Consider the following 14,091-nt stretch of genomic DNA (forward strand, 5'->3'; position numbering starts at 1 on the left):
GTATTTAAGTGTTTTCTTGTGGCACTTTAATCGTATTAATTGCTTGTCCAACAGCTCCCTCCACCGACCTGAACTGCACAATCGAAAAGTCGGGTTTCGAGGATTTCGTCAACTCCACCGATGTGCCCGAAGACATTCGTGATACTGCGATTAAAAATCGAGTGCCGTTAGATTGCATTTGGCACATACAGGTGCAGGAGAACTGGAAGGTCAGTCGTGACGCCAAGCAATATACATAATTTGATTAAAACTAATTTCACGTTTTCTTTTGCTCTCTTTTCTGATACTTGCAGATACAAATGAAATTCGTGGATTTCCGGTTAGTCAAGCCGAATGATTGTGAAGCGAATTTCTTGGACATATTTCCCGAACAAACCATCATGCCTCTTAGGTGAGTAAGTAATAGGCAAATGGAAGCATTTAACGCGCATTAGTGTGTGTGTGTGTGTGTGTGTGTCTGTGTGTTGGCAACATTTTACTGTCGCTCTCGCTCAATTTGATTGTGGCCACAAAATCACGACAAACTTCATTTAACATGCAAACACAAGCAGCATAAAAACCATACAACCATGTGTGAGTGTGTTTGTGTGTGTGTGCAGATAAATGCATAGCTTTCAATCATCAATGTCACTTTTACTATAAAATTACAAAATGACAAACTCACACTCGCTGACAGCGCAATATGACGAATGTGTGGGCGGCTGTGTGTATGTGTGTGTGTGGCGCATTCCACTTTACTCATTCAGCGTGACCAATCAAAGACAACAACAGCAACAAATGTTGTATATATATGTTTTATATAGTGTCAAACGTTGTTGTTGTTGTTGCTTTTGTTATTTTTGCTTGCTGTTTTCAGCAAATCCTTATTTTTTACTTGTAGAAAAAAAAACTTTTGCGGATCTGCTGGTGAAGGCATCACATCCGATTCGAACACGCTGAATATTCGTTTCTTTGCTGAGCCAGCGGCCATCAATTCAACTTTCTCCATTTTATTTACGGCTTTTCGCGATAAAGGATCTGGTAAGTGCTGACCAACAAAACCAGAGAACATAACAACATAAGTAAGCAATGCCTAAGTTCTGGTGTGACCGAACATTTTATGCTTTCGCGACAACCGGAAGTTTAAAATTCCTCTATAGTACAAATCAATTTTCTTATTTTCTCTGAATTTCAATACTAGAAATTTGAAATGTGCACTAGAGTCTACATATTTAGTGGCTAGGTCTCGGAATTGATCCGATTTTAAAAATTTTTGGGATGTGAATAGACATGGGTTTACACTCAAATGTGGACTGTGTCATACTCATAGTCCAAATGTGATAATGGCTCGTATAATGACCTTTCGTACCATCTCGGGTGTCAAATTTTATGTCTCTGGAGCATTAATTTATAGATTTATATAACTTTTAGTAGTTTCTAAAAAACCATCATATGGGGGTGTGCGTGCGTATAATCCGAATTTACCAATTTTTACAGGGTGGATATGGATGCCAAAAAGATTTTGGCAATGGTCCGATTCCCGATTTTCCATCTGCATTACCAACCCTCCTTGAGTTCAAAGAGCATGTGCACCAAATTTTAGCAAGATGTTTTTACCCAAGTTATCGCTTGCATGGACGGACAGACAGACAGACAGACAGTCACTCGGAATACGACTTGTCTAGTTATCCTGATCTTATATATACAACTGTGTTCGAAATAATAGCAGTGGTGAAATCAGGAATTCAAATGGAGCAAAAAAATCGTTGATTTGATTTTTATTATGGACTAGAGGACCCGTCCAGCTTCACTGTGGCTAATACATAGATAATCCTACTACCATCTATATGATTTCTATTTGTTGGATTATAACTATTAGTTATTGAGATATAATATTTTGTGAAACAACTTGTGTGAGTTTACAAAAAAATGGATCATAAAGCATTTCGAGTGTTTATAAAGCATTTGGCTTTTTGGGGAAAATACTGTTGAACTTGGACTCAGGGAAATCCACCGTTGAAAAGATATTTGCTAAGCTGGAAACAGGTGAAATGTGCAAAGTAGGTGCCTCGCAAGTTCATAATCCAACAAAAACAACGAATAACTGATTCTGAGAAGTGTTTAAGTGCTCTGTAATCGGAATAAAGCCGAAATTTTTCGTCAGTGATAGAAACATAGCTCCATCATTTCCCACTGGAGTCCAATCGACAGTCATTGTAGTGAACTGCACATGATGAACCTGATGAACCGGTGCTCAGGCGTGGAAAAACGAAAAAGGCGGCAGGAAAGGTTATGACATCAGTCTTTTGGGATGCACGTGGTATAATGTATACTCAACGACTGATTACTGAGCCAGTTATAATCTACTTCCCTGCGTATTTGGTTGCAGTTCTTTTCTTCTATTCCAAATATTTAGCAATTGTATTATTTTTTAGGAAGAATCTGTTTAAAATTGTACGCATATATTCAAATGATTCCTACAAACATGAGTTTTGAACAAATGCTTATGGTTTAAAATATAATTTTTGTATTTATGAGTTATATCAAATTTTAACAGTAAAAGATAAAATGTATCATATGTCCTTACCCTGGTTCTAAGCGACCTCCCCACCAATTTTCAGCCAAATCGGTTAGGCCGTTCTTGAGTTATAAATGGTGTAACTAACACAACTTTCTTGTATATATAAAGATGTGGCTAACAAAACATTTTCCGGTGAATAAAAACCGTTGATCGGTTACGTTTTCTAATTTAGTTACCCATATGGTATAATACATATTTATATAAGGTGTTCATCTATGAAGGCTTCTGTACAGCCGAAGTTAACGGATTTTCTTGTTTAGCTTTTATGGAGATACATTATAATAAAATGTAATCTAAGCTTTAGGATTTTGATAGCGTCTAATGACATCTTGCGGTCTAATAAACGAAATTATGACAAAGCGTTATCAAACAAAAAATTTCTATACCTGTGTTAGTGTTTTTTATTTTTATTAGATATTATTTATTAGTTCTTTTTTTATAAGTTTCTTTTCCATATTTGCACTTAATTCGATTTATTTTTGATATTACTAACTTTTTCTTGTTGTTTTTGATACTAGGAAGTTGCACAGATGAAGAATACGATTGTGAGGATGCCACATGCATTGACCGCAAGCTCAAGTGTAATTCACGTGACAACTGCAAATTTCGTTGGGACGAGGAGGGTTGCAATGTAAGTGATTTCTATCAATTGTTACTTTTTCTCGCTTGCTTGCTAGTAGTTCGATCGTCCAGTACCACAGTTAGTCGTATTATCACATACATAATATATGTATATATTAGGGTGTTTTTTTCTTTGAACTTTTAATTTTTTTCAGTCCCGTCACGAAATTTCCTGGGAAATACCCTTAAAAATATTCCCTGAAAATTTTAGCCCTTAATTTTAACATTAAGAAGTGGACCAAGGCATGTAAAAGTTTTCCTTAGAAAATACACTGCAATCGTGAGTTTTTAGCTTTAAATTCCTACAGATCAGAGGTATCTTATGGCATCGCTTTGAATTTAGGCGCATATTCATAGATTTTTTTATACATACCATCTATAAAAATCCTATAAAGCCTTACTTAAAAACCCGAATATCTCGGAAAGTATTAATGATAGCGATTTTGACCTCAGACCTTTTTTATAGCAAATAAAATTTCCTACAACTTTATCATGAATATTTTTTCTATAGCTCCTGTCATTTACGAGATATATGCAAAAAATGCGAAATTCTTGGAAAAATCAGGTTTAGAGCCCCGTACTACCTTGCCGGTGTGAGTTACGACTTTGTTGCACTGAGCACTTTTGTAGAGTTAACAATTCTGAGAAATATGCGTCTAAAGTTAAAGTGATGCCATAAAATACCTCTCATCTGTAGGAATTTAAAGATAAAAACTCACGATTGTAGTACATATATTTTCTATGGAAAATTTTTACATGCCTTGGTCCAGTTCTTAATGTTAATATTAAGGAATAAAATTTTCAGGGAATTTTTTTGGGGTATTTCCAAAGAAATTTCATAATGGGACTGAAAAAAATTAATAGTTAAAAAAAAAACACCCTAATATATATATTTATTTATTAGGGTAACTGTTATTTCTAAATAATTTCACTTTTCCAATATATTTAACATGGAATTTTTTGATCTTTGCTCTGCATAAATATAATCAACTTGGGGCATAACGCACACCCTAATGTACATATATACATACATTTTACATATATCGTATATATACATACATACGAGTATGCATGTTAAAGTCGTACGTGCTTCCTTATGATGACAGCAATTGCAGTGGGAATTGGTCAAGTTTAGCTCTTAAATGGAATCGAATGAACTATCAAGTGACTGAAATGGTGAACGAACAATAAAGCTATCAACCTGTCAAAGTTGTAAAGTGCGCATGTTGTTATTGTTAACTGCACTTAATGGCATATACTTTTATTATAAATGCAGCTGTCGAACTGAGAAATTGACAATACATAAGTATAAGTTTAGAGGAGAATACTATGATATACTTGTATATTTGTTTGGAAGAGAACTTGAAGCTTTTCGCTTGACATTAAAAGTGTGTAAGTTTGTCGCTGATAACTTTTATTCTTAAAAGTTCAATACAAAGTGAGAAAGAAATATTTCAAAATACATTCACTTCGATTGAAGTAGTGTTTAGCTACTTAATTTCTGCGAAGCTTAAAGAAGCCAGAGAAAAAGCACCAAACATACTCTCTCGTCTTGCTTTTGCTAACGGTGGAGAGAGTGAAACTTTTTTACTCTTTGTTTGAGGATTAAAAGGAATTTCGGATAAGTTTTATACTGAAGATTCCGCGCACATATCCGGAATACCACCTAAACGGTTTTGCTCAACGTTATAAAAAGCTAAAGTATATACCGCATGTGATTTTCTATAGTTCATTTTCTAATAAACTTCATCCGAATCGATCCCCCTCCTGTTTTCATATAGATACGATGCTGTATCAGTTCATGTAGCACAACAATGGTTCATTCGCCTCCGTTCTGAAAATTTCGTTGTGAAAAATGCATCTCACTTTAGTCGATCTATCGTTGAAAAAGTCGATGAAATTATGGAAAAGATTGTCCAAGACCGTCCCATAAGCAGCCATGACATCGCTAAGGAACTTAATAATCATCATCAAACGGGTTTGAACCATTCAAAAAAGGCTTAATGCACCGAATTAACATCTGCGATTATTTGCTGAAACGAAATGAAATCGAACAATTTCTGAAGCAAATGGTAACAGTAGACGGAAAGTGGATCAAATACGACAATAAAGTGCGAAAAAGATCAAGGTCTAAGCGTGGTGAAGCTCAACAAATGGTCGCAAAGCCAGGATTGACGTCTCGAAAGGTTATGCCGAGTGTTTGGTGGGATTGGAAAGGAATCATTCACTATGAGCTGCCCCAGCTAGGAAATCAAAAACCAAAACGGCCAGAACTGATCAACAGAAAGGGCTTTCATCAGGACAACGCTAGACCACACATATCTTTGATGACTCGGCAAAAAGTGGGAGAGCTTGGCTGGAAGTTCTGATGCATCCACCACCTTGCACCATCGGACTACCATTTATTTCCCTTATTGGAGCAAAGTAGGCTTCAAGAGAAGCCTATGAAAAATACTTGTTGCAGTTTTTTGCCGAGAAACCAGAAAAGCTTTACACTGATGGAATAATGTCTCTAGCGGAAAAGTGGCAAAAATTGGTCGACCAAAGTGATACATATTTGGTTTATTAAAGTTCATTATAAATATAAAAATATAAAAAAATATAAAAATATAAAAATAAATAAATAAATAAATAAATATAGAAATACGAAAATACTTTTTTGACTATCGAATAGAATAATTCCATTTTTCATAATTTAAAGAAAGGTAGATCAAGTTAGTAGTCCCAAAATTCTGTGAAACTCATTCAGATAAACATATTACGGCTTATCAGGCCTTGAACTACAAGTTTCTTTATCAGCTCTATCATTTTCTTTTGTTTTACATTTCTCTAACCAAAGAATTCGGTCGAGTTCTTTGAGAAATTTGGTCATTGGTAAGCACTGCTAAGCCAAATAAAAAGATAGTTGAAGTGTTCTCAGATAATACCATTTTACTTAAGTTAAAGAGAAGAATAAACCTTATTTCGTATACAAACTACATTGCGACGCCTTTAAGAGTTTTCTGTATAACCCCAAATCAAATATGACAAAGACTGCCAAGAAAGTGCCTTCAGCGAAGTAGAATCCACAGAAATTTTTTTCCGTTTCGACTCATGTTTGGAGCGCGATCCGCTAGATATGCCACTTAACTGTTGTGTTCGTGATAAAGTAGAATCCACAGAAACTTCCGTAATATTTTTAACGACTCTGTCGATTTCTATGGAGAATTTTCTCCATAATCTCTACCCAAACATTTCAAGAAGGGACATGTGACATATAGAAATCCAACTTCACACGATCATAAAGGTTGTACCAAGTTTAAAAACAAGTATCTATTTGGTTTCCGCGTGCAGTAAATATATTTATTTTATATTATTTATATAAATATATATCAAGCCGAAGGCCCTTGTTGCTAGCGCTGCTAAATATTTATTTGTTAAATAATTTATTATTGTACAAATTTCTTAAAAATAAAAAAAAAAATAAAAATATCTATATCTACGTATATGAAATTCATACTATTAAACTTATTTAACTTAAATGAACTTTATTTATCCCTAAATAATTTCCAATATTTCTTTTTATATTTAATAATAGAAAGAGACCGCGGAAGGATCTGAGCATATTTACATTATCATGGTTGTCTTCGGTCTAATCTTGGGTGGCATGATTTTGACATTCCTAGTGAATTGCATACGCAAGATAATGCATGATCAGAAAATTATACGGGTAAGTGCAAGAAATAAATTAAATACACATATACAGGGTGCACCATCTTTTAGGTTAATTTGAAAATACTGTTTTTTCGGAATATTTCAATAATCGAACTATTTCTCGAATACTAAATAGATTAAGTGGCCACCTCTATTGACCTTGGCAAAATGATGATTATTGTTGTTTTTTTTATACCCTTAACATGGTATATTATTTTTTGCATGAAGGTTATAACACCCAGCAGGAAACCTCGGATACCCTATAAAGTATGCAAAATTATCACCGTCTCTCTGTCCGTCCGTCTGCTGTCTATATATACGCGAACAAATCCCTCAGTTTTTGAGATACCGTTTTGCAATTTTTTACACGATCTTTTATCAGCAAAAAACTGCTCATTTTCAGAACTGCCGATATCGGATCACTATAACTATAACTACCACACAAACTGAACAATGGAAACCAAGCAAAATATCGTCTTGTACCCTTTTATGCTATAGAATAATGTACCTGTGAAGGGTATTATAGCTTCGGTGTATGGTGGGCAAAAAATAGTAAGACTTTTTAATTTCAACTTTGCGCAAGAATCCATTCGTCGAAATATTCTAGGTTGGTATGGCTGTCAGTGACATCTGTGCCAAATGTCACGTCAAAATAATAATTATTGCTTAATATACGCTTCTGGTGCCGAAACATTCAGAATTTTGGAAAAGACCTTCGGTCACAATTATTTGTCGCGAGCAAGTGTTTTTGAGTTACAAATTATTCAAAGAGGGTCGAGAAAGCGTTGACGACGAACTACGTCTAGGACGGCCAGCAACATCAACTTATGATTAACACCTCTATGAAGAAAATGGTGCTTGAGAATCAACGATTAACAGTCAGAGAACTTACTGGCATTGTTGGAATATCGGAAGGATCACTGAAAACCATTTTGAAAAATAATTTGGGACTAAGAAAAGTGAAAGCACGATTGCTTCCAAAATATCTCTATTTCTTCTAAAAACAGCGTCGCGTTATCGTCTGTGAAGCAATTCTTTCCGACTACCTGAATGTCATGAAAAGAATTATTACTGGCGACGAGTCTTGGATGTATGCTTACGACTCGAAAACAGACGATCAATCGGGCAAATATCGTGACAACGGTGAGCCCAAGCCGTCAAAGCAGATCAAAAATCAAGGTTAACATTTGTGTAGTGTTGTGTAGTGTACTCTGAATTCCCTCCGACCGGCCAAACAGTTAATAGTGAATATACTTATTTGAGTGTTTTGCGTCGCTCGCTTGAAGCTATTCGTAAAAAGAATTCAAATTCTTGATTTTTGCACTACGATAAAGCATGGTCGGATACTGCATTAGTTACTTCTTCGTGAGTTTTTCGCCAAAACTTCAACCAATATCGTTTCACAACCACTGTATTCATCTGATTCAGCTCGGTGTGACTTCTGGCAATTCAGCAAACTCAAACGAGCGCTTCGGGGATATCGCTTTAAGTCAATTGAAGCCACCAAACGTGAATCGCTATGCGCATTGAACTATTCTGGAAATTGACTTTCGCAACTGTTTCGAGGATTGGAAAACAAGTTGGCTCTAGTGTATTGCTTCCAAGGATGTTTGCTTTGAGAAGGACGACATACATTTTGAAGAATAGATTAAGGATTTTAAAATTCAGAGCAAGTCTTACTATTTTTTGCTCATAGTAGTAAGCGTTTGTTCTGGTTTTATTATTTTTTGGACGATCTCGAGTGGTAAAGCGATGATTTCTGGCTGATTGCTTGCTTTGAGCTCATCAATACTCCAAAGATTACTGGTTTGATCTTATAAACCTTCAATCGAAAAGTAGGGGAAATCAAATCTGGAGTTTTTGATGACCTGTCAATGTCACCTTTTTTATTGACAGCACTTCTTTGAAAATTTCCATTACCAAAACTGCTCTGTGTGACAAGGCAAATTCGTTTGTTTGAAACCTGTAATAGTCAAAACCCTTTTTATACATATTGAAAAAAATTAAATATTTTAAAGTTACTCGAGATCTCTTCAACGGCGCTAAAAAATGTTCCTCATCAGCAGCAGTGATTCTGCTATTCTCCATGGCGCACTTAGCCTAGCTAGCCTCGAGCGCACAAGTTCTCAAGGCAGTATCTCCGAAACTATTACTCGGATTTACTTAAAAATTTGGGACAATATTCCAGTGGTCATGTAGAATTTAATAAGACAAATAAAAATAAAACGATTTTTTGAAAAGTTCAAACCCGGGGGGTAGCCCTCGGCTGCACCGAAGCTAACATACGCTTCACAGGTGCATTTCTTTTAGTAACTATGTGTCTAGTTTGTATGGAAGCTATATGCTTTAGTAATCAGATCTGAACAATTTTTTCGGAGATTACATTGTTGCCTTAGAAAATAATCTACACCGAATTTCGTGATTATATCTTGTCAAATGTGAAAGTTTTCCATACAAGAACTTGATTCCGATCGTTCAGTTTGTATAGCAGCTATATGTTATAGTGGTCCGATATCGGCAGTTCCGACAAATGAGCAGCTTCTTGAAAAAAAATTGACGTTGGCAAAATTTCAAAACGGTATCTTAAAAACTGAGGGACTAGTTCGTATATACGGGCAGACAGACAGACGGACATAGCTAAATCGAGTCAACTCAACATACTGATCATTTATATATATACTTTATAGGGTCTCCGACGCTTCCTTCTGGGTGTTACAAACTTCGTGACAAACTTAATATACCCTGTTCAGGGTATAAATATATACATATTTGATGTATATAAATTATTGCATGTACAAGGATCTAAGGTCGATAAAAAATAGAAATTTTGAAAATAGTGGCATTTAAAAAAAATTTGAATTTTTCTCGAATTTTTGGTAGTTTTTATACAGTCGAAATTTGATTTTGGGTCAGTTCAAAATGCTGGTACAGTAGAGGCCCGCTAATCCGGATCAATTAAAACCGGCCCCTATCCGGAATATAAGGAAATCCGGATTGCCAAAGACATATCAGAACTATGTATTAAGAAAAAATATTTATAAATTTCTGTTTGTTTATTATAACAAATAATACACATGTTCCAAAAAAAAAAAAAAACTTAAAACAATAAAGCATAAAAGCGAATGTAGTGAATAATAAATATGTGATCCGGATTAGAGAATACGGATAGAGAATGTCGGTCCGGATTACAAGGGACATAATAGAAATTTTGAATTTTTTAACCCTGTCCGGATTACAGTGGAATCCGGATTAGGCCGTGTCCGGATTAGCGGGCCTCTACTGTAGTTCATTGTTTTGTGAACTAACTGTATATTTTCAAAACATGCAAAAATAATTGCTGGTGATCGGTTCATTTGTTTCCAAGTAAACACGCAAGCAAATTCGACAAAAACGCGTTTAAAAATGAGCTGATGGTTTTCACAGTAGGTGTATACTATTCAGTATGCTAGGTACACCAAGTTGACGCACCCTGTATGTGCATATATTTGTACCTGAATTGTAAACGCTTATCAATCATACATTAAAGCAATGAAATCGATTCGTAAATAAGTGAATTTAGCATTAAATAAATGAAATCAAACTAAATGCAACAGTGTTGCCAACTCACCAAACACACCATGCATACGCTAGTAGCCAATTTAGTGTAGAAAGTAATTACGAAACACTAGTATGTACTTTGTCAGTAGTTAAGCAATATTTAGTAAGATAAATTGTAAAAAAAAAGTGATGTAAAGAGTTTTGCATGAACTTAAATACTGATTTTGAATTATGTGAGTTTGAAAACTAATTTTGTTTTAACACTTTTTTAAACATTATTTGCACGTTTGTTTCACCGTAGCTTATAGCAAAAGAAAACTACAACAAAAAATTTAATATTCTGCTAAAAATTAGATAAAAAAGTGAAATATTGAAATTTTGAACTTCGCATTTGCTGAAATTTGTACCAAAGAGTTTTCATATTTCATACTCATGCATCAGTTTAGAACACAAATAATGCAATATTACGGACACACAAACAGCTATATATACAATCACACAACTACATATACACATATACAATTATACACACACATACACAACTCTATAAACGCACTTATCCCTACATAATTCTTTCAACAAATTTTGGTGTTGAAAATTTATGACTGTCCATTATCAACGCTTTGCATTTATTTTTAAGTGCCGTTAGCCATTGAAATAAAAAAATTTAATAAAAGTATATAAAAATAGCGTTTGCGCCCCCTTGCAGCTTACAGCACTCGCATTAGCGCGAAAAAAAGCTGCTGGCACTTAAGAGTTACCTCTTTTTTTTGCAGCTAAAGCCTCCACCATTATTTCAGATATATATTGAGTGTACTAAAATACATACACATAACTACAAAAAATTCAAAAAATTATTTACAGTAAGGCAAAACACCCTAAGGCTTCTTACAAGCATACAATCTGTAGTCATTGGTGGGGCATATCACACACACATACATACATACAAACACATAAATCTTTCATACATTTCATTTAGCATTGAATAGAATGGCCCTTAAAAGCATTGGCCTTGAAAATGGCGAAATTTATGCTATATATGCTACGCCACAAGCTGCCACAGTTCGGTAACTTAAAATAAATGTATTTCTTATTTTTGGAAGTGGCATGCAACATGCGCGTGTTTCCTTACATTCAACATTTGCAAATGTAACTTTAACCTCAATGCAATAGCAGAGTAATTAACCTAAGTGATATTGCTGTAAATTTGTATGTATGTATGTGCGGAAAACATAATATATTTCTAACTTTTGTTGAAAGGTGGATTTTCGGCTGTCAATGCTAATTTAATTGACGGAGAGTTGAGCTACAATCTGCTCTACTATTTTTAGCGAAACTTTCAGAGCACGCCAGCTGTTCGTTCGTTTCGCCATCGCCCACTTGTTTTCCTCACATATAAAACCGAGTGTGCTCAATAGTCTACTCAAGCAAAACTAGAACGCATGTTATGAGTGAATCCATATTATATTTCAAATTGATATTGTTTTCAATGTTGACTAAATCAAAATTGATTAAATTTTCGCTGAGATACATATATAGCTGAGTGCGGTATTATTTAAGATACAGATAAAGGTTCCTTTTACATATACGCATATGTTAAATAAAAATTTTTAAGACATAAAGAGAAATTAGGGCGTGTGTGATTTCATGGCATATCAATGGTTCTTCGATTTAGAAAATCTAATATATATTCTTTTTCTTCATTGGCGTAGACACCGCTTACGCGGTTACAACTGCGCACCAGAGTTTCTTCCTCCAAGGAAGGAGATTCCAAGTGTGGGCAGGTTCACTGAAGGACCAAATGGACGGAGTGGAGGTTTTCCTTTTCTTCTCCCGGCTTGTACTGCGTCGAATACTCTCAGCACCGGAATGTTTTCATACGTTCGGACGACATGACCTAGCCAGCGTAGCCGATGCCTCTTAATTCAATGGGCTATGCCAATGTTTTCGTATATATTGTCAATGACCAAAGGACCATAAATCTTCCGCAGAACCTTTCTCTCAAAAACTTGTAGCGCCGACTCATCAAATGTTGTTATCGTCCATGCCTCTGCACTATATAGCAGGACGGAGATGATGAGTGACTTGTAGAATTTGAACTTTGTTCGTCGAGAGAGGACTTCATCTCAACTGCATACTCAGTCCAATGAAGCACCTGTTGGCTAGAGTGGCCGTGATCGTCATCGCTATCTTTCAGACGAGGCTGTTGTTTCTTTTAATTGCCAGCATTTTTTACATGGCGGGCCCCGAACACAGCGTACAACCCTGGGGAGGGATAGTTCGCCTTCTTACTTTAGCTCGCCTTCAAACGGATGTTCTTTGCCTACCGAGAGGATACTTGTTCTAAGACCGCAAGTCATGAGCAGCTTGAGCCATAGCTTTCTTCAATAAATTGAATGTTTTGTTCGTTGTATGGTATGTAACGCCGTTTTGTTAGAAACAAAAGTCGTTCACATCACACTCTCCAATTTAGAAACGAAAAAGTCACTTCTCGTGGCTCTATAGCGTTCCCCATTGACTGTAACATTACTGTCAGCTTATTTTTTGAAGAAAAATGGGCCAATGATTTCCTCTGTCAAGATAGGAGGACACCAAATAGAGACGTTTCAGCAAGGCTTGTGAATCATTAGCACAATAAATGCGAAAATTTTGTTTATTAACGTACCAATTCAACCAAAGGTCAGTTACATCGCTGAACAAAAGTTTATTTTGAAAATTTGGGATCAGTGGCTATCACCTTTTGGGCCGATTCACTTAACGTACGACACGTTCGACTTCAACTCTTGCTTGGGGAATTGATTTTTGGATTGGATTTTGTAAACCCGCAAACCAAGCTTTGCGCATGAAGATGGAAGGATTCATTCCTTTTTTCTTTGAAACTCTTCTTGACAACAGAAGTAGCGTCTTTGGTGCGGACGGTTTGGACGGATCACTCTTCACCACGACAACGCTAAATCTCACACATCGATTGAAACAACTGATTTTTTCTTTACTCAAAACATTGATTATATGAGTCATCCTACGTTACGTATAGTCCTGACTTGGCACCATAACAGAGCGTAACTAGTTCAACGTTGTGTTATGATCTCAGGGAAGCCATACGAGTATACACTCATACGCTACAACCCCATAGTGCAATCCAACTCAGTTTGTCTGTAGTCACGCGAACTAGTCTCTTAGTTTTTGAGGTCTCGATCTGAAACTTTCCAACAAAAAGTTATTTTTTTTTTCGTTACAAATGAAACTTTTTATTTGTTTATTCTTTTTTTTTTTTGTTTTTTTTGAAGACAATATTTATAGTTCTACTAGAACTTATCATTTCAGCCAATATTAATCCTTAATTTCCGGCTAAAAATGAATTTTCAACAATTTTCTTTAACAAGAAGATAATTTTGAATAAAATATTGAAGCGACATGTACATATAACCTGTAACCTAACTATCTTAAACGCAGCTTCGTCAAGCGAGTTTTGAAAAAATTCTGCAGCAATTTCTTGCCAAACAATCAGCGCTGACACAATTCAAACACGAACTCGCCGGTTAGCGCTGAAATTAAATCAAAATAAAGCGTGGAAATGTCCGCTCAACTGCACTCATATTTAGCTTGGCAGCAATTTGACTGCTCGCGTGTGGGACGTACCGTTCCCCTGACAACGTGTCAGGTGCTGACATGAAAAGGAC

General features: G+C 35.6%; 1 protein-coding gene across 5 annotated transcripts in view; it reads left to right on the top strand.

Moving 5' to 3' along the window:
• Nucleotides 1-14,091, top strand: part of LOC120774267 — an 85,571-nt gene that overhangs the window by 58,888 nt on the left and 12,592 nt on the right. For all 5 annotated transcript variants that reach the window (XM_040103745.1, XM_040103742.1, XM_040103743.1 and 2 more), the window contains exons 6-10: nucleotides 55-209; nucleotides 294-391; nucleotides 881-1,020; nucleotides 3,079-3,191; nucleotides 6,759-6,890. In XM_040103745.1, the coding sequence (XP_039959679.1) occupies nucleotides 55-209; nucleotides 294-391; nucleotides 881-1,020; nucleotides 3,079-3,191; nucleotides 6,759-6,890 (638 nt within the window). The remainder of the gene's footprint in view (nucleotides 1-54; nucleotides 210-293; nucleotides 392-880; nucleotides 1,021-3,078; nucleotides 3,192-6,758; nucleotides 6,891-14,091) is intronic.

Source organism: Bactrocera tryoni, chromosome 4, assembly GCF_016617805.1.
Source record: "Bactrocera tryoni isolate S06 chromosome 4, CSIRO_BtryS06_freeze2, whole genome shotgun sequence".
Lineage (NCBI taxonomy): Eukaryota > Metazoa > Arthropoda > Insecta > Diptera > Tephritidae > Bactrocera > Bactrocera tryoni.